Source organism: Gymnoscopelus braueri (assembly GCF_963280865.1).
Source record: "Gymnoscopelus braueri genome assembly, chromosome: 7".
Classification (NCBI taxonomy): Eukaryota; Metazoa; Chordata; class Actinopteri; order Myctophiformes; family Myctophidae; genus Gymnoscopelus; species Gymnoscopelus braueri.
The window spans coordinates 11702780-11724908 of NC_137608.1; the positions used below are offsets into that span (position 1 = coordinate 11702780).

A 22129-nucleotide genomic window follows, 5' to 3' on the forward strand; every position below is an offset into this window, starting at 1 on the left:
CACACACACACACACACACGAGTTTGCGTGCATGCGTAAGTGTGTGTGTACTGTGTAAACAAAATAACTTGACACAGATGGGAAGATTTTCATGATTTCATTGGTTGGAATGATCAGTAAGCTGCCCTGAAGATTTCACAATAAAAAAGGTAAGAGGTCAAGGTTACATAATCATGCATATCTCAGGAACAGAGTCATGGAGCTAGAGACGTTGCTGTGGTTATGCTTTGCGTTCCCAGGTGCTTTTTAAATTGTGATCGTTTCTTTGCTACATTTCCTTAGTCTTTGTCTTTACATTTGTATCTGTGTAGCGCTGCTTGGAAAGCCTCTTTCCTCTAAAAAGACGCAAACAAAAGATGACTTGTATTTTCATCAACTAAAATGCTTTGTTCCTAATCAATCTCGAAATGCATCGACCCGTTTCTTAGGCCGATGTGGGCCAAAGCGGTGATTATGTTGTCTAAAACCAGGGGTTCCAGTTCAGCGCTACAGCCATTTCCTCGTCCCTGCCTCTGCCATTGTTTACAACTTGAGACGCAAGAATGGAATTGGAGTTCCAAATATCCCCAAGACGTTTATGAATGGGAAGAATTATTATCGACGAATGTTCTGTTGAGGAGGTAATGTCATTGTCGAAACAACACAGACAAGAGGAGGTGGTTGCAACGCTAAAGCGGAACCTCTACCTACAAATATATATAATTCTAGAAGTACTTCATGGTGTTATAGTATTATGACATTCTAGAAGTACTGCCCTGGATATAACATCTGTATGAATACATTCCAAGGTCTAATACACACACACAGATTATTTTCTCCAACTGTTGGCCAGCATATGAGAGGGTTTCAGATAGTATGCTAGGGGAGCTGGCTGGCAGCTAGAGATGTTTATCTGTTCCTCACCCAGTTTGTCGTAGGAGGTGATAATATCAGTAGGGACACATGAGTCCAGATCGGCATCCATGATGCCGAGAGGGTCCAACTGGGCTACATGGTGACCCCGGATCTGTGAAAGAGGAACCGAGGCAGAGAAGTAGAGGAGCGGAGGAGAGATGAAGATAGGGAACAATAGAGGAAAGAGGTGGAGAGGTAGAGGAGAGATGAAGATAGGGAACAATAGAGGACAGAGGTGGAGAAGTAGAGGAGAGATGAAGATAGGGAACAATAGAGAAAAACAGAGAAAGCAGAGGGTGGAGGGAGAGAGAGCATGAAAGCAGCAATATCACACCAACCACACACACACACACAAAATATTACTCCACACACAACATCACAAACACGACAATATCACAAATAAACTATCATCTCACACACACACACAAAATATTAAAAACAAATCTATTAAGTGCATTAATCATGAAACTACAAAAAGCAATAAACATTGCTAAAGCACTATAAACACTATATCATTAACTGATAACTTGTATTGATACATGAATTGATACACTGAGTATACTGTCAATACAAAATCCTACAGTAGATATCCAGCAGTTAGTGCAGACACTAGTATACAAGTAGGCGTGTTGACAGCCGAGCATAGTTATAGAATATCAGATGGTATCTCTTGGTTTACAAGGGCTGATCACAATGTTTGAAGATGTAGAATTTATGTACATACATCATTATTACAGTATTTACAGAGTCACTCAGTACTACAGTCCCTTCAAAGGCATCTCCCCAGATAATCTGCATTTATCCCAATGTTCCTGTCACGTACAGAGGCAAGTTTCAAGTCTCTGTGAGTTGATTTTAATACCATAATGAATGCAATATCAAACAAACTACTGTATGCTTTGGAAAATGGTTGGCAGTATTGTTAAGTAAATGGTGCATTTATATAGCGCCTTTATCCAAAGCGCTTTACAATGTGCACACTGCGCTCCCAGAAATCCAAGAATGATTTCCAAAAAGTGTAATGGGAAGCAGACCAGTGGAAACTTCTCCCAGCTTTGGTCGGAAAGGGAAGACATAATCTCTACAGTACATTTAGGTGTAGGCTTAAAACTTTCCTTTCTAACAAAACGTACAGGCTTGCCTTGGATTGGATTAGCCTTATTTATGTTGCTATAGACGAATCCACAGAGCGCTCCCCTGGCGCAATCATAACTGCGGTGTCAGAAATGCCCACTGCAGCAGGAGTCTGACACCGCAGCGCACTGTGGATTCGTCTATAGCCTTTAGACTGCCAGGGGACTTCCCATGATTTCACCAAGCTCCCCTCTTCTCCTCTCCATCTGTACGCAATATGCATTCATGTCCCGTCAACACATGTTTACTAACTTGAATTCTTCCCAGAGTTTTTGTGCTTTCTTGTCTCAAACATTTCCTGGATTGTGATTACACATCCTCAGATGCAGATCGAGGGTTTTCATGAACTATACAGCATGGGCTGTTAATATTGTTGTTGCTGTGCATCTATGTCTCTCCCTCTCTCAACCCTATGCTTTGGGACTACGGTGAAAGAATTGCGCTAATTTCCGTGTTTTCAGGTACATGTGGGCCCGATTCACTAAGCTGTTTACACCCATATTTTGAGTGTAAACTGCTTTATGGTCTTAAATGGGGGCGCGGAGCAATGCAAAGGATCTTCTATATGAACGCGCCTCTGACCTTCAGGCAAAAATGAGGAACAACTGTGATCCGCAGTTCCGCACATATCAGGGATTTACACACCCCTTTGTGAATTGCACGTCGATTTTTGCTTAGAGAAAATACACCCTCCTTTAGTCACTTTATTTACACTGATATTTACAACCAGCTTAGTGAAGCGGGCCCATTGATGTATTCCTGATATGTTGATTAATATGAACTGTCCCAATTCAATAAATACATGACTCCAAATAGCCTGTTATTACAGCTTGTTCAATACAATATTCAATACACTATTTTGACTGGTCAATCACTGTTCTCAAAAACAACCTTATTTGCGAATTAAGATCCTTTATTATTATGGAATCAAAAAGCAGCCATGTTTCTGGTGCATGAACCTTAAGATAATGAATGGCAACGCTCACTTTTGTTTTAGCTTATGGAGATGCATGCTGTCAAATCATCAACCTATTCATTGGGACAACATTTTTTTTACTGATCAGATTGATCGGTCAAACCCACGAGTGTGAGCCCTTTCTGTTGTAGAATTCACGTGTGTCCTCTGAGTGTAATACACAGTGTATATAAATACTGTGTTTATATATATTGTGGGATCCAATCACAATGTTGCATTGTGGACACAGTTTGCAGGTCCTGTGACACATTTTACTCGAACATTTTGATCAGCCCTTGTATATAATTTAATCTCAGTTCATAAAGATCCAGGATACATCATTATGAAACAAAACAGATGGAGACAATATTAGCTAAATATTAACATAAGCAACATCAATAGTTAATAAACTGAGTGTGCATAATTATTGGGATATTATCTGATCAGCTGACCAGTGAGTGAGTTTATTTTGTGCGTGTGCGTTAGGCCTACCTGATAAGCCCTGATGAGCGACTGGACAGCCAGGTGGTCTTCCACCATTTTGTCGACGTTGGTTTGGGACCCCACCGCACTGGGCATCCCTGCTGGCAGCGTCAGAGACAAGGGACTCTGGTAGGCGGCCCCTGGAGGAGCCCCGGCATTGGCGTTACGAAAAAATACATCCCACGACTGCGGAGGAGGGGAGAGGAAAGACGTTAAGTAATCACCAGGATTTCAGCAGAACAGAACATTTGTGATACTTTACTGTTGAGAATCATACCCCCCCCACACACACACACACACACACACGCGCTACAGAACAGGCTGGAAAACTAGCTGTCAAGTAGAACTATCAGAAGGTGTAGCCAAGGCAAATTGTTCACTAGATTATAGTTGCCCACCTGTCCAGTCAGCTAATAGTTTATAGTTGTCCACCCAAAAAGCCCTGATGTTGGACGGACGGATACAAATAATCATGTGGCTTGAATCATGGGAAACGTGTCCCTGTTTTTTTGGCCATGTTATGAACGTGGAATGTGTTTTGGCTTGTTTTAGATCAGCAGTTCTCAAACTATGGGTCGCGACCCAAAGTGGGGTCGCGGGAAGGTACCGTGCAGTGCAAAGACCATATCAACTGATAAGATAAGTTGAGCGGCAGCTGATCAGATATGTATGTTTTACAAACTCTTGCACATTTTCCCCCCAAAGTTGACGATTAAGCGAAGCTCGATTGTTTGACAGCCCTCGTACAGATTAGGCTAGCAAACTGATCAATATGTTGGTCTGGTATTTGAGTTTAGCTGGCTGGTTTGAGGGTCGGTTTAGTTGGAGTGAGATGGGGGTTGACTCTGGACTATTTGGCTTGAGTCATGGTGAATGTAAGGTCCACAACATACTAACGTAGACAGTCATAACTCTGTTTAATGATAAAGGCATGCAAACAGCCCTGAGGAGAAAAAGGTGACAACATGTTTTTTTCGGGTCAGGTGTCACACAAATGCCCTATTTGGATTCAAAACGGCTATTGTAGCTGAAAAGCTACAAGTTTGCATGTCTGATGATACTAAGAAAATGTGACAACATGTCACAGTGTTTCATATATATGTTGTTGTTACATGGTCTAGCACGGCAGTCTGCTTGTGACACACAATCTCCTAATGACTGATAACCATCTCCAATTCACTGTCACCAGATTTGTCACTGTCAACACAAAATGCTGTGACCATCATCTGGAAAAGTGATTCTACTCTAGTCAGTGTCACCAGGAAACCAGTTATTCTGGAGCCTGGAAATTCCACTGATTGGTTGGAACCCTGCCCAAAACATGTATTTTTCTACTTCTCTCCATTCCTGAGCTATACTTTTAACCTTGACCAAAATTGTGACCTTGACAAGTTTCTAACTCAAAATGTATTATCTTTTCAGGGTAGTCTATTGATCCAGCCATCCATTCTCAAGTCGTTTTGTTCACGGACAGAAACACAATGCAAGAGCTATTACAACACCCTGCCAATGCATACATCCCTATGGGCAGAGTGATAATCTTCAGAACCAATCTCCCCACGGGAGTTGGGACATTGAAGTACATTTAATCTTAGTAATCTTATCTGCCTGTGGACTATGATCTCATTAATGTGAACAGACTTCTATATGAGAATTACTCTCCAGCTAGACTAGTGTCAGTGTAAGCTACATTAAAAAGGAGTAGTTCACCCAAAAACACTTCTTATTTTCATATCACACACACCCCATGAGGCCTTGAATTCATGGAGATTTTTTAGTTTCTGTCGCATTCTTAACACATTGGGTGCCAAAACCGTATATATACGGTTTTGCGCATACTAACGTTGAGTGCCAAAACCGTATATATACGGTTTTTGAAAAAACCTCCTGGTTAACTTATGACTTCAAAAACCTGTATCTCGGCTCCTGTGCACTTTTTTTTTTTACAATGTTAATTTAACTTTTTTGAACTGGCTGCAACTATGGAATGGATTTCCGAATGTTTTAAAATTTTTCCCCCCGATTGTACGAGACCTGTATGTGTGTAATGAGGGGATCACCGTGAGGACGGTGATCACTGAAATTTTTTTGTGACTACTTGAAAAAGGTTCAAAATGTTTAAAAAGTCCTGGCACTCAAAGTATAATATTTTAATAAACCTCTGGCACCCAATGTGTTAAGCCAATAATTTGATGACCGGGTCATCAGTCAATAGGCGACTTAAGTGTAGTAGGAGACTGAGTTTCTAGCCTTTTGAGTCTCCTACCAGAGTCATCAAATTATTGGCTTAGGAATGCGACAAAAAAAAAAAACATCTCCATGAATTCACTGCTTTATAGGGTATGTAATTGATAAAAATTAAGTAATTTTTGGGTGAACTACTAAGTACATAGACTACAGTCTCATGTGCAATAATAATCACAAGAGACAAGTATAACAAAACATTTAAACTAGACTTTAGTATAAAGCAGTGGTTCTCAAACCTTTTCATGTCAGGGACCCCCAAATTGATATATATTTGGACGTGGACCCCCATCTGAAAATGTTTTGTGCCAAGGACCCCCAGAAGCAAAATTCTGAATATTCAAAGATTCGCACACATTTTCAAGATTCTTCAAAAAAAGCAGATCTACAAGCTCATAGTGAAGTGATGCGCTATGAACTTGTATATCTGCTATTTTTGAATAGCCAAAGTATAACATATGGTTAAAATGATTGTGACACTTTAACACATTTTGCTGGGGACCCCCTGGTACCCCCAAAAGGACCCCTGGGAGTCCCCGGACCACACTTGAGAACCAATGGTATAAAGGGTGTGTCATGCCCCATCAGTGTGTGGAAACAGGACGTGGCAGACACATGACTCACCAACTCCTTCAAATGGACTGAACACATACCACACACACACACACACACACACACACACATCTCTATACCACACTTAAAGGCAACGTTTGAGTTTCTTGAAACACAGAGTAGCAGAATGCTTGCCCTTTATCTAGATTCCAGACTTTTTGTAGTCGGATTAGACCTCAACGTTTTGTAGTTTATTTTAAATACAAGTGTGTAATTTTGTTGAGGTTTTTTGACCTTTTTAATCACTGGTGGTGATCTCAAAGCACTGGCAGCGACTCACGCAAGACTTGCATGTTTGTTGGACTGGCAGAGATAAAATGCCGGTTGTATATATTAAAATGCCAGATAGAATGATGCCATATGTTCATATATTTATAACATTTCAATTGAAATGTTTTATTATGGCCTTCCAACGGCTTCTTTAATCCAATGTAAATCCAGCTTTAATCCAAATGTAAACTCATATTCCTTTTATTAACCATACCTGGTTACTTTCAGTCAGGGGTCTTCAACAGGGGGTCCGTGACCCCTAGCGGGTCCTCAGAGTTACTGCAGGGCGGCTACCAAATCTTTGTGTAATAGGATATATTAACCACTTGAACCCTAGCATCCCTATTCTGAGGACAACTTTAGCCAAAAATAGCAGATCTACAAGCTCACAACACCTTGCAGGCTATTTTCGGCAAAGAGGTTTGGTGTACAGGGGAAAAAAGTACAGAGGCGAAAAGGTAAAGGAAAAGTGTATTGATGGTTTAAGTGGTTAGATGTCTGAAAATACACATCAACATGAATCCAACATACTACTGATGATAGTGCTGTCAAACAAGTCTATGAAATCTAAGAAAAAGTGTAATCTGCGACACAATCTTGTAGTACTACAATATGTAGTGGGGGGGGGGGGGGGGTCCCTGGCTGCTTCATCTCTTTCTCAGCTAGGGGGGGTCCTTCTTGGCATGAAAAACGTTGAAGACGACGCCTGCTTTAATGTATTCGCTCACACACACACACACATGGGTCATGGGTGGTCATGGGTACGACGTATATTCAACAGGTTATTATTAGCCCTAGCTAACCTTCATATGGTCTGGGTGCTGTCAACTGCCTCAGTCAGCACAATTCACACAGCATCATTGTCTCCTCTAGAGGGCGCTGCTGCCCATCAGAGTCACGGGGTCCTTGGCACGATAAGTACTGATTTTTTTAATTTAGAAGGCATTTTGTAGAATTGGCCTCAGGTCTTAATTGAAAATGGACCTACATATAAAATACTACTAGATCAAAGATCAGTAGAAGAATGTGGAATCAGAATGCTGGGTGTAACACACAAACACCCCCCCCCCCCCCCGAATACGTGGATCGAACTCCCCATTGCAATTAGAACTTTAGACTCACTCCCAGTCTTCTGCCGTAATCTGAAGACTCACCTCTTTAGCCCATAACACTTGCCGTAGCACTTGCTCTATAGCCTTGATGACCTTGCAGGCTTATGCAAAGCCTACTGTATAATTTAGATAGCATCTTATGTAGACAGATGCCAGGTCATTGTTGACCTGGCATCCTATAGTGTGTATAGTTTCAATGTACAGATTATTGTTTTTTTGTGTGGATATTCTACTGTTAGACTGATGAAAGGTTCTTGGTTTACCTATGATCCTTGATTACTATTTCTATGCATTTGATGTATTACCTTGTGTTTACCTTGCTTATTGTAAATCGCTCTGGATTAAGAGCATCTGCTAAATGCCTAAATTGTAAATTGTAATATTGTCAGTCACGGCTATTGGGTGTTGTAAGTTTAACCCCCTAGCTCTGTCAAATTAATATTCATTCACAGGTTTGAGTGTCATATGGCATTTATAAAATGGTCACCATGTATATTTCGAAAAGATTCCCAAAAAAGAAAAAAACCTTAGAATGAATGAATGACTGGATGGCTTGGGGTATCCTGCTGAAATAATTTAGTTACTAAGCAACAGCTTATTTGTTTGGACCAAATTTGTGTGAGCAGTGCACTAACTACCTAGCCAACTCAATGCAAAGCTAGTAGCAACATGGAGCCCCGCCTATGACAGCTTCTTCAATCCCCTCCCACTACTGCATTATTTTCTGTGATACTTTACTGTTGAGAACCATATCAATCATATGCCCCTCTCTCTCTCACACACTCACACTCACACACACACACACACACACACACACACACGCCCCCCTCCCCCAACACTATTTTCTATTGAAATCATTTCAACCATCCTGCAAAAATGTTAACCCATTCAATCCGGGAAAACATCCGTGTCATTTTAGATTTCTTTGGCTATTCAAAAATAGTTGATCTACAAGCTCATAGCGCGGCACTCGCTTGCAGTAACGAGTTCTGCTATTTTGTGGAAAAATCATGAAAATGTGTGCAAAACTTTGAATATATATTTTTTAAAGCGAACATTTGTAACTAAAATCTTTGCTTCTGGGGGTCCGTGGAGCAAAATGTTTTGAGATGGGGGTCCGCGGCCAAATACATTTTGAGTGGTCCTTGACATGAAAAGGTTTGAGAACCACTGATATAGCAACATATGTTTTTTCAAAAGAAAACTGTTAGGATTTAGAAGACATTTTGTAGAATCCCAAGAAGCAAAGATTTGAGTTTAAAATGTTTGCTTTAAATAAAAAATATATACATTTCAAACATTTGCTTAATGGGTGACTGACAGGTAATCTAATCGTGAAAATGACTGCAAATCTTTTTCAATTTTTTTTCTTTTTTTTACTCAAATCTTTGCTTCTTGACGTCCCCAGAACAAAATATTTTTGAAATGGGGGTCCACGGCCAAATACATAATTTCGGGGGTCCTTGACATGTAAAAGTTTGAGAACCATTGATATAGCAAAATACGTTATTTTTCAGAAAACTAGAATCGGCCTCAGGTCTAAATGGGTTAAAACAAAAACATGAGTATATAACATGAATATTGCTTCCGTAGAACGTGTCCTCAGACAATCAGCGTCCAGGAGGGGAACAACAGGTTTCATTCACAGAGGTTATAATGAGCCCTCCCGTCCTGATCCAGCCAAGTGTCTCCACCTGTCCTTCTTGTTTTCGTCTCTTACCTTGTGGACACTCTTGGGGTCCTCCAACCAGGCAAAGTACATCTCATCAACATAGTTGGCGCTGGTTCCGTTCAGGAAGGGCTCCGAAGCCACCGGCGCTGTGTAGCGCCTGATTGGCTGAAACGTCCTTGAGCCAGAGGCAGCGTGGCCTGTAATTGGCCGTGGCTGGGAGCCAAGAGTCTGAGCAGCCGCCTGCGAGGCGGTGAGCGGCCTCAGCCGCGCGGCACAAGTCCTTAACCGATGCATCAGCAGTCTTTAATGCACCGCACACTCTGCTTAAAACTCCAACAACACAATGCTTGCTCACGTCCTGCCTCCTTCTGGGTGGATGGGGGGAGGGAAGAGAAGAGGTTCCTGTTTCACTTCAAAAAACAACAGGAAAGATGGAACGATGGGCTGACTGGTCTGTATGTCTTGTCTGTCCACTCTGGGGGGGGAAAGAGAGAGAGAGAATGATTGATTGATTGGCTGAGTGATTCAAAGGTTACAGACAGAATGCATGAGAGTGACATGAACAGTATGAACAGAGAAACAGAAAGTTAATGGAGCAAGCAAGAGAAAGAAGGAATGTGGCAACACAAGAGAGTAGGAATGGGTATTTGTTTTGTAAACGTGTTAACACTTGAGAATGTTATGCCAGACAGACCCTGATGTAGACATTCTAGGTCGATACGCGTTGGTCATAATTTGTTGCCATGCTCAAAGTAAATCCTATATTTTTTCACCAAATAATTTGGTTTATTATTTTCTTTGCAAGTCTGCAGTCCACAACTTTTGGGAGTTAAGCAGTACTTCTTTGAAAACCCTTTTTTGTTCACTTGAGAATGTTGTTGGTTATCCGCAGTGCACATCACAAGCCTTGGGTTGGACACAAGAGCTGCATAATTGAGTTGTATGTTGCACAACTGACGTACTTGAATAGAGCGAGCAGACAAAGCCTACAGCGTAAACAGTGTTCAAATAAAGTTAGTCATCTCCCATCTGTCTTTGTGGAAATGGTTTCCACTGCCCTGTGGTTTCCGAGCATCAGCTTATTTTAAAGGCCACCCCCAAAACGAAAAAGTAAAAAATTAACCGGGATTGATATAGCACAAAGACGCCAAGAAAATCTATCAAAATTGCAAATTGAAACCTAAAGCCTGGCGCATCGACGTCACTTGCAGGTCCATGCCACTAGTGGCACACGTCGGCATTACCAAACAAACTTTTAACATTCTGGGTGGGGAAGTGAATGGCCACCACCCACCCCTCCCCACACAGCTGAAGAAGTGCCCTTATGGAAGGCACTGAACTCCCGACTGCTCCAGTGGAGCAGCTGCTCAGTGGTCAACAGTATAAGACTGTGGTTGAATCGGATATCTTAAGACCAAAATTCGAATGTAGCTTGACTTTGAGCTCAGTTGAAAGCCCTATTCTGCATGACCACAAGCACACTTCGAACACAACACTATACAAGACATGCTATGATGCTATAAACTATACACAAAGGGCCTAATGCTGCGTTCCCACTGGCAGCTACAAAGATACAGGCTAGTAAGGCTACCATTCTTTTTCAATGGAAGCCAGAAACACGAAGATAGATACAAAGATACATTCGACGTTCGTAGCTGCTACAAAAGCTACAAAAAAGTCGATCTGGTTTCAACTTCAGCTACAAATATACAAAGCTACAAATATGCTGTGTAGCTTTATATATTCGTATCTTTTGTATCCAGTGTGAACGCAGCATAATCTATAAGCTACTGTGTGAATGGATGTGTCTAATCATTAGACATCCATTAGACTCTAATGTAGTCTACTGTCTCTATGGATGTCGCCTATAAATGTAGTCTACTGTCTAATGTTGCTGTCCTGTATCTTATGTCAGTCATCTTGACTCAGTCGTTGCCACTGCTCTAGAGACCTGACAAAGACAATTCCTGAATCCTTATATGAAGTTAACTTCATATACTTGGCAAGAACATGACTCCTATCATTTACATCGTAAAAGTGTGAATGAAGCCACAACAATATTCCCTCTACCTTTTGTGTAAGTCATACATTGTGCCATCATGTGATATAGGTTCTACAGTTCATCATCAGTAGTAAGCGCTTGTAGATGCTGTATGCTCTATAGAAATAATGCACCAAATGTTGCATTTCTAAAGGACCTTTCTCCAAAAGTGTGCAACAATGTGCATTAAGATTGACACACACATTAACTCACTGACGGTGGAGGACACGCACCATACAGGGTACCAACCTGCTCAGTGAGAGCATTCTATACTGTCCTGTTGTACTATGCGAGTCGTGTGCGCAGTCACGTGTTAAATCATTTCGTCTTAGGTTGTACTACCAAAGTTATTTCCTTGAATGAAGCTCACGCTTGACAGTAGATTCATTGTGTCGGATGTTGATTGTTTCCAACAGGTGAAAAGACTGCATGTGTAGTGTATGTAACCACAGTAGTCACATGACCAGTGACCACTGACACATGTATGTCACCTTCAGCTGAACCCTCCACTTAGCAACACCATGTGACTGAAGCTGAAGACCTACTGTTAACCAGTCGTAGGTCAACTGAAAATTACCTTATTCACATGCTCAAAGTAAGGTTTAAAAACCAACGGACAGAGACCACACACAGCCGATTTACAAACTCACAACGCCTCACAGCGAGAGGCGTTGTGAGCTTGTTGTAGATCACATTACATGTGTCTGTATGCACAGGCACACATGCAGTGGGTGTATGTATGTGTGCATCCAGTCCGCTCTCTACAGGCTCAGTAACACAAGCCTTTGAACCAAAAATAACATAGGAATTTGTGCAGAAAAAGTAATTGTACTGTTGCCTCTCAACCCTTCAGAAGTTAAGAAATCTAATACCTCTTATCTATATTTATCTAAAGGCAGTCAAAGAGGTACCGTAGGTTGTTGGCAGTCACAACACGTGACCGGTACTAAAGTACAGCGGTTCTGAAGGGTTTTCCATCCAGGGACTAAAAACTAATGAGTTCAGGGGCTCCCTTTTGTAAATAACATGAACATTTCTTATATGATGCTGATATGGATCCAGTATTTCTACATGGCAAAGACAAAAATCTGTGTTAGTTCTGTTCAAATAGAGCTAAACGGACCCTGGGGAGTTAATGCTGCGTTCACACTGGCAGCTACAAATCTACAGGCTACCATTCTTTTCCAATGGAAGCCAGCAACATGAAGATACAAAGATACATCCGACGTTTGCAGCTGCTACAAAAAAAAGTTGAGCTGGTTTCAACTTCAACTACAAAGATACACAGCTACAAAATGTGCTTTGTATCTGGCAGTGTGAACGCAGCATTCACGGTGTGTTGTGGTGACCTTGTTGAATACACTGTCCACACACCGCACTCTGCTTTCTCCTTCAGCTCTGCTCTGACACAAAACCCGCCCACTACAGCTTCCAAAGGGCCATTTCATTGGTTCTCTACGCCGGAAACGACACTCCCGCGCCCTGCAATTGGCCGAGCATGGGTGTCACTCACTTTGTCCTTTCTACCAAAACAGGGTTCTCCCCAGAAAACACACAACCTCCCTTTAGCTGTCAAAACAAATGTTCCAAATCATGAGCCCACAAAGTTGTTTTGCGGCCACAAACCACACAGTATAAAATGCGTTTGCACGGCCGTTATAATAAACACAGGTCGGCTGCGACCGTTTAAGCCAGCGAGCTAACGTTTAAACGTTATGCAATTATTAGCACATTAGCTAGCTTCTGTATACTGACTAGTAGTTGGTGTTAGGAGGAGGTTGGGTTAGCATGTGTGGCTAACGGCTAATTAACTCCGCTGCGTATTTCTGCACGTTTATTTACCGTGGTTAAAGTTTTGCTTACCAAGGCAGAAACAAAACAAAAGTTCCTGTTTATGTATTTACGCCACGGTCACGTCAGCCGTCGTCCGCAGCGCGACACGCGGCTACGAGCCGTTAGCAGAGCGACTGTCAACGTCAATACCGAATTCCGAAAGAGCTTTTTTTTCTCCTCCTTTTTTTTAGTTTCCTCGGTGGGTTGAAAACGTCGTTGTGTTTAAACTTTAATGACGTTCGTAAACTTACGTTAACTTACCCTCGCGCTAAAGGTTAGAAGAATTAAAGCTTAAAAACGGCCAGCTATATGAAGTTAAACACACACAGTTTTACACACCTCTACTTTCAGCGGGCGGCTCCCCTCACGCGCGGCCGCTAGTATCCCGATTGATGATGCCCTCTGCCTCTCTACCAGGGAAACACGAGCGCTGCTGTGGGGCGAGTCTTCGTCCCATCGTCAGAAGGGACGGTGGTGGCGGCTGACCAGGATTGCCATGTCCGCTTATTATAAGCTCATTTGGCCTTGTTTTTCTTTTTAAAGTTGCTTGTATATTATTGTTTGTTGCGTTTTTTGGGGGGCTTGTTTCTAAAGTGTATAACTTGCTTATTTGGGCTTCCTTTCTAAATGTTGTTTGAACTAGTGGTTCTAAAACATTTCCATGTCAAGGACACCCTTAATGTGTTTGTCCGCGGAACCCCATCTGAAAATATTGTGTGCTAGGTCTGGTCAGGTGAGATTCCGTCCCTATCGGGACATAACACGGACGAAGCTGAGTCGGCTGAAGCGGACTTCTCGCTTTAGCTCGCTCAGCGGTGCCTCTCGTGGCTCATGTCCGCTTCAGTCAGACGGCTCTACATAATAAAAAAATATTCCACATTTGTCACTTTATTTCAAGATTTTATGATAATGGCAAGATCTACAAGATCACAACGCGTCACGATATTTTCAAGTAGCCAATGTATATTAGGTGTACTGTAAAGTGCTCATGTGGCCTCCCCAGTTACTTCTTTTGGACTTGTTTTCATAGACCTGGTTGCTTATTTCTCTCGCAAAATCTGGCAACACTGGTGGTAACTGAGGAAGAGCGATTAGCTTCACGTTTGGCATATCCGAGTGTAGAGCGGATACGGAAACGGCCTCTGTGCTTGCGTATGTGTGTGCGTGGAAATGGCGGGGATACAGTAGGCGGGCTCTAGGCCGGATATTAGCACGGGAACAGTAAATAGAAACCTTTATCCTCAGGTTATTGCGGAAAGCGTTATGGTGATGACGCTAGCGAGGTTAGTGGCACTAGAGAAGACTTCAATAGCTAAATCGTTCTCATCCTTTTTTTCGTGTTAGATCTTCTAAGATAAGAGGAATTATTTTAATTAATTTTTCATAACACCAACTATAACTATAGTTTAATATAAACAATTTTTTTGTGAATAATAGTGAATAAAAGCAGGGGTTTCCTGACAATCAACTAGCCAATCAAAGCGCGACTGTCCCTCCGGACAATGGGAAACCGCGTGTGGCGGCGGTGAAGCAGCTCGAGGCCTTTAGTATGTAAATGATTGTGATGCAGCTATGACGTCACGATGTCGAACATGTCTTGCAAATTAGCAGTGAACATTGACGTGTGTCACTGTCTGACAGTGGTGGAAAAAGTACTCAAATGTGTTACTTAAGTAAAAGTATTAATACTGCAATGGAGAAATACTTACTACAAGTAAAAGTCCTGTATTAAAAATTGACTTGAGTAAAAGTATGAAAGTATTGGCATCAAAATATACTTAAAGTACTAAAGACCCCAGTTCAAATATGAATCTTTTGGGGGGTCCCCAGTTCAAATATGATTATTTTGGGGTCCCCATTTCAAATATGATCCTTTTGGGGGGTCCCACAGTTCAAATATGATTCTTTTGGGAGGTTCAAATATGATTCTTTTGGGGGGTCATGGCCTGAAAAGTTTGAAGTCTGCCCTAAGCCACTGGGTAACAATACATTTACAACATACATTAAAATAAATACCCCCTGAGCCTCTGCTGTCCCATTAAAGGAGAGTTGTAAAATCAAATTGTCTCAAAACAAAACTGCACTAAAGGGAAATGTGTATGGGTGGGAGAGAAAGGGGATTTTTTATATATTTAGCAACAAAACTAAACTAGGAAACATATTTAGGGAGGACAGCCGACCATGTCTGAAACACACATGTTATTGTCTCCGCCGAAGGTGGAGAATATGTTTTCGCTTTGTGTGAGCAAACATTGTTAGCCAAGCTAACATTGGGCAAGCTCCACGTGACACGTGTCAATTTGTTGACACCAATGCCTCTGATTGGCTAGAGGGACGCGTGACGAAATAAAATTCTATAAATAGGTGTGTCACTTCAAAAAGCCCCTACTTTTTGAAGTGAGGTAAAACAGGATCAATCAGACTTGATTGGAACAGTACCTTCAGTAAGTCCAAGTCACCCGTCTGTGCGTGTGTGTTTCCCTCTGAGAACACCTAACATTGGTCAAGCAAAGGCGCAGAAGGCCAAAGCTAAGAAAGCATACTCATCTACAATTGTAACGTAGAAGAGGACTAGAGTTGAAATGATCCCACAACAAAGCCGAACTCTTAATACGTGTCAATATGTTGACATCAATGTCTCTGATTGGCTAGAGGGACGCATGACGAAATACAATCCTATAATAAAAAGGTGTGTCACTTCAAAAAGCCGTTTACGTTTTTGAAGCGAGGTAAGACAGGATCAATCAGTCTTGATTGGAACAGTATCTTCTAGTCCAAATCACCCGTCCGTGCGTGTGTGTGTCCCTTTGAGAACACCTGACATTGGTCAAGCAAAGGCGCAGAAGGCCAAAGCTAAGAAAGCATACTCATCTACAACAGTAACACAGAAGAGGACTAGAGTTGAATTGATCCCACAACAAGACCGAAATCTTAATACGTATTAATATGTTGACACCAATGCCTTTGATTGGCTAGAGGAATGCATGACGAAATACAATTCTATAAATAGGTGTGTCACTTCAAAAAACCGTTTACGTTTTTGAAGCGAGGACAGGATCAATCAGTCTTGATTGGAACAGTATCTTCTAGTCCAAATCACCTGTCCGTGCGTGTGTGTGTCCCTCTGAGAACACCTGACATTGGTCAAACAAAGGCGCAGAAGGCCAAAGCTGATCAAACACATATATTTTACCCTACTGTATCTCATTAGTTATTGCTATTATAATATAATTGATATATATCAGATGCGTCATAGTATATACATTTTTGTAAGAAATACATAAATAAATAATTTTTTGGATCTCTTTTTTTCATCCTATCTTTTTTTAAACATTTTTTTAAACATTTTTTTAAACATTTTTTTAAACATTTTTTTAAAACATATTTTTAAACATTAGAAGACAAAATATGATTTTTAAATCATTTTTTTTTTAATAAATATTTCTTTAACACACCTTTTTATTTAACTACAGTATATATCTTTTACTCTACTGTATCTCATTCGTTATTGCTATGATAATATAATTGCTATAGTCTGCTGGCGGAGACTTGTGCTCCGAGGAGCACATTTTCTAGTTAAGTTATATCTTTGGACATGCCAAAGTGATACAAACATAGCCATAGAGCCATAGCGTTTCAGTGCTACATCCTATGTGTTTTTCGGGGTTGTTGATGCATGGCGTAGGGCCTACTGCCTGATTATAGACGCACTGGCGAGGATATTGTCCAAGGTACTAGAAGGTATCCTCATGGAAAGGCTCAAAGAATACACAGCAACTACTGACAATCAATTTGGTTTTAAGAAGAAACAAGGCACTGATTTCTGTATTTATGCACTTAAGGAAATTGTCAGTCAGTACAGAAGATGTAATAGCACTGCACTATAGTTTCCTTGATGCATCACAGGCTTTTGATCGTATCAACCATGGTAAACTGATTTTAAAGCTACAAGAGCGAGGTGTCCCCTTGGTATTTAATAAGGATCCTACAATATTTGCCTCTGAGATGTAGTGAAGTAGAAGTAAAAGTATTGACAATTGGAAATACTCAAGCAAAGTAAAAGTACCTCAAAATTGTACTTAAGTACGGTACTTGAGTAAATGTATTTACTATTTAGTTACTTTCCACCTCTGTGCACTGCTCTGTAAGAGCTTCAGTAGAATATTTGTCTACTAGTATGAATTTGAATGCCACACCAGTCTAAGCTGTGCTGCTGGCAAAACATTCACTCTACTCTAGACAAGAGGCAGAAGTATGAAAACCTATCTCTCTAGCCAGACTCTGTCCCACACTCACCCTGCTGCCAGATGCCGAAAAACCTGTCCGCACCTTTGTCTCCTCAAGGCTTGAATACTGCAACACACTTCTCATCTGGGTTCCCTAGCAAGAGCATCCAGAAGCTCCAGACTCCAGTAGGACATTCAGAACAGTGCTGATAGGATCCGGATGAGAGTGCAGAAATATGAACATATCAGACCCATACTCCATTCACTACACTGACTTCCCGTCTCCTTTAGGATAGAGTTGACTGAGTTGAAGGTCTCTTTCCTTACCCATCTGTGAATGTATCCACACAACAATGCTCCCTCCTATCTAAAGGAACTCCTCAAACCACCAACCTCCACCCGCTCCCTCAGCTCTGGAAATTAAGACACCCTGAAACCCCCCATGAGAAGCTCTGCACCATTGGGGGGGGGGGGACGACGACGACGACGACACCAGGCCTTCCGCTCAGCTGCTCCTCGGCGCCTTCTGCTCACTGCTCCTCCCTCCCTGACCATCTGAGAGCACCACAGTCCATTGACACTTTTAAAAAGGGGGACTAAATAACATTCTTTTTAACAAGGCATTTGCCTAGATGGACTTCTTGATGCCTTGTGTTTTTTTAAACTTAGTTGAAACTTTTTCTTAGCCGTGTATAGTTGGGGAGGGGGTCTCTTACCATTGATCAGAATTGTATTAATTTTTTTGTTTTTTATTATATACTTTTAATATTTTTTCTTGGCTTTTCATGTAGCACTTTGAGATTTCTGTCAAATATGAAATTTTTTTATTATTATTATCTCTGTCAAGTGTTTTTCTTAAGCTGCATGTGAATGTTCTAATTTTAAAATTCTTATTGTCTCCGCCAGGCCGAAAGGCATGGCGAGAGAGTATGTTTTGCCCCCTGTCCGTCCGTCCGTGTGTGTGTCCGTGTGTCCGTCCGTGTGTCCGTCCTGTCTGTGTGTTAGCAGCTAATCTCCGGCACCGTTGGCCCGGTCGCTGCGAAACTGTGCACACCCACTCCCTGGATGCCAATTCAGAACCTCTGCCCCACATTTTTCACATAGGCCTGTCATAGCGCCACCAGGAGGCCGATGTGTGCAAAACCAATTTTTTCCCATTACTCCTACAGCTTTTAACTAAACGTAATGCAAATCGGTACACAGTATCTCTATAGTCATGTGATCAACCCGGATCTGTTCAATTTCCCATATTCCATCCTCATTGGCTAAGGTTGGCTTCCAAAGTTTGCAGGATTGGTGAGTTTTGAACAAACTGCCTCAAATCATGAACGCAGCTTGCCATTTCCATAAAATTGCACACGCACATTCCCACTAGGCCGAGGAAGAAATGCCACTTAAACATTTTCAAATCGGCCTCATGGTGGCGCTATAACAGGCCGATTTGCATTTTTAACTATAACTGCACCGATCTGCGTGAAACTTTGCACGCACACTCCCTAGAAGCCAAGGAAAAACATCTGCACTGCATTTTTCACATCTACTTTTTACAGCGCCACCAGGAGGCCGACTTATGTCAAATACATTTTTGGATATTAATCCTTCAGATTTTATCCAAACATCACGCAAATACACAGTACACAGTATCTCTATAGTCATGTGATCAAGACGCATCTGTCCGATATTTCATATTCCATCCTGATTGGCTAAGGTTGGCTTCCAAAGTTTGCAGGATTGGTCCGTTTTGAACAAAATGTCTCAAATCATGAACGCGGCGTGCGATTTCCCTGAAAATGTGCACGCACATTCCCACTAGGCCGCGGAAGAAATGCCACCCTTTTCACATTGCCCTGTTATAGCGCCACCAGCAGGTCTACTTTAGCAAAACACATTTTTGGAACAAAATGCCTCAAATCATGAATGCATGCACATTCCCACTAGGCCGAGGAAGAAATGCCACCCTTTTCACATTGGCCTATTATAGCGCCACCAGGAGGCCACAATAACCTACCTGACCTGGCGGAGACCTGTGCTCCGAGGAGCACTTTTTCTAGTTACTAATTGTTTTCAGATTTTTGTTTGCTGTTTTTGCTGTTTTGTCTTTGCTCTGCATAGCCCTTTGTAACTTTGTTTTGAAAAGCGCTATACAAATAAATTCATTATCATTATTATGTCACTGAATATGTGGAATTATTTATTTAGTATAATTCAACCGTCCCCAAGTCATTAATATTACTACTTCCAGATAGCAATTGTTCTCAACCTTTTCAGGCCGCGAGCCCCCAAAATAATCATACTGTACTTGAACTGGGACCCCCCACCCTGACAAGCACTTGGAATTGTATGAGTTGAGGCAGTACATTTTGTTCAATCTGGGAACCTTTCATGATTTATGACCTTCATCTGCTTGACCCAGAAATCACAATAGAACCCATCAGCAAAAAAAAAATCCCTTTGAATTTGCTGCAGAGCTCTGAATCTGTCTTGAGAGATTACATTTGGTTTGACTCGGTTCCACAGATAAATAAACAAACAAATCAACTGCCTGAGAGTTAAACTTGGTTCAAAATTCAGCTGCTAGACTCATCACTGGAACTAAGAAACGAGAACATATCCACCCAGAAACTCCTTTCCGTTCCCTCAACAAACCTCATTACCAAAGGTGACCAGGCTTTCTCCGTGGCTGCACCTATACTCTGGAATAATCTCCCGTTTCACATTAAGATAAGTCCCACCATTGAGATATTTAAATCCAAACTGAAGACACACTTTTTTACTCTTGCTTTTAACATAGATTGAGGTCATTGTCTGTTGTTTCTTTGTCCCTGCCTTGTTTTTATTTGTTTTGTTCTGTTTTGTTATTGTTTCTACTGCATTTTGTCTCTATATGCCATTTACTCTGTTTTGTAAATAGACTAAGGTCTATTTGTTCTTTGTTTGGAAAGCACTTTGGGTCAGCTGCTGTTGTTTTTAAATGTGCTATATAAATAAACTTGACTTGACTTAAACTGGGAATTAAAGTTGCAAAGTTTGTTATCTCTCCAATTTTGTTGGTACAGAAATGGACAGCATTTATTTATTTATTTATTTTCTTTTGTCATCTTACAGGTATAATTTATTTGGTACCTTTTGTACTGATATCAAATATAAACACTTGTAATGACGTGGGACCTTCAGAACACATTTGGAGGACAGCACAGCTCTGCAGGAAAGAGGAGAGAGAGACAGTCAGAGAGAGAGAGAGAGAGAGAGAGAGAGAGAGAGAGAGAGAGAGAGAGAGAGAGAGAGAGAGAGAGAGAGATACGCAGTAGTGCAATCAGGCCAACCACAAACAATCAGTACATTATTATGATTGTTATTGTAATACAGTGCTGTATTCATATTCCTCTATACAGGTTCATTTTTTTTACACATATTCTCAAAACCCTCCAAACAGCACATTGGCAAAGATTCCTTTCATTTGTGTTTGCATGGGATTCTAAAAACAATGTGTAAAACATAAGAAGGGTTCTAGACATGATCAGTCTTTTTATGGCACCATCTTGTAGGATGCTGTGTGGTTCAGTCTGAGGAACATTGGCAACACACCTCAACGCCTAGCAACACCGATGCCTAGCAACGCCTAGCAACACCTCAACGCCTATAGCAACACTTGAACACCTAGCAACACCTCAATGCCTGGCTGGCAACACCTGAACACCTAGCAACACCTCAACGCCTAGCAACACCTCAGCGTATAGCAATACCTCAACAACACATAGCAACACCTCAACACATACAGTGTGTGTGATGTGTGTGTGTGTGTGTGTGTGTGTGTGTGTGTGTGTGTGTGTGTGTGTGTGTGTGTGTGTGTGTGTGTGTGTGTGTGTGTGTGTGTGTGTGTGTGTGTGTGTGTGTGTGTGTGTATGTATGTGTGTGTGTATAATCATGATGTAATGAGAGCTCTGAATTAGCAAACAGTGCAGTTTAGTGGCAAAAATACCCTCTTACAGCAGAGTACCATTTAATTATTATTTTTAACAAACACACCCAGTCAGCCCGATCCTACAGAGACAAACAGTGAAACGGAGAACGATGACTTTATCTCGTTGCTGTCAAATCTTGCATGTCCAAAACTGTTACTTTTCAGGAAATTGGAGAAGAAAAAAAAAACCTGCGTTCCAATAGTCACAAGCTCTTGTTAATACTTTTAATTGGCTAAATATTTTATTAAAATCCACAGACTTCCAACCTGGCATCCGTGTTTCGGGCATGTCATCAAAGACGAAAATCTTCAAAAAGCGTAATTTTTTAAATAGCTAAAATAGCTGATCTACAAGCTTGTGAGTGTGTAGATTGGCTATGGTCGCCATTTAAAAAATGTCAACAATTTTGCTTGACTCTTTCTGAAGTATAAAATGGGCCGTTCCTTTGCGAGAAAAAAAAATCATTAAAATATGAAATGTGGAGATACAAGGTTTCTGCCTGACAGCGACGATATACAAGCCACCATAAAGTACTGTACATACTAGTATAATAATTACACTCTGTATAGTCATGGCCAGTAAAGTAGTTTCTGCTGGTTGACTTTGTAGGACGCACTGGTCATACTGGTCTGTGTATGTATGGGGTTGTGATGTGGGACAAACTGGTAGAACTAGGATGTTCCTTCCTGAT

The 22129-nt window shown here is 41.3% G+C and overlaps 1 protein-coding gene across 3 annotated transcripts in view; it reads right to left on the bottom strand.

The window, feature by feature from the left end:
* ogdha (oxoglutarate dehydrogenase a) overlaps window positions 1-13696 on the bottom strand; it is a 38670-nt gene extending 24974 nt beyond the window's left edge. For 2 of the 3 annotated variants that reach the window (XM_080433304.1, XM_080433302.1), the window contains exons 1-4: window positions 13590-13696; window positions 9425-9851; window positions 3476-3652; window positions 904-1006 (exon numbers count right to left, since the gene is read on the bottom strand). In XM_080433304.1, the coding sequence (XP_080289430.1) occupies window positions 904-1006; window positions 3476-3652; window positions 9425-9670 (526 nt within the window). In that variant the 5' untranslated portion in view covers window positions 9671-9851; window positions 13590-13696. Of the gene's footprint in view, window positions 1-903; window positions 1007-3475; window positions 3653-9424; window positions 9852-13511; window positions 13532-13589 lie in introns of those variants that run through there. The other variant, XM_080433303.1, reaches the window with a different exon arrangement.
* Between the last annotated feature and the right edge of the window lie 8433 nt (window positions 13697-22129).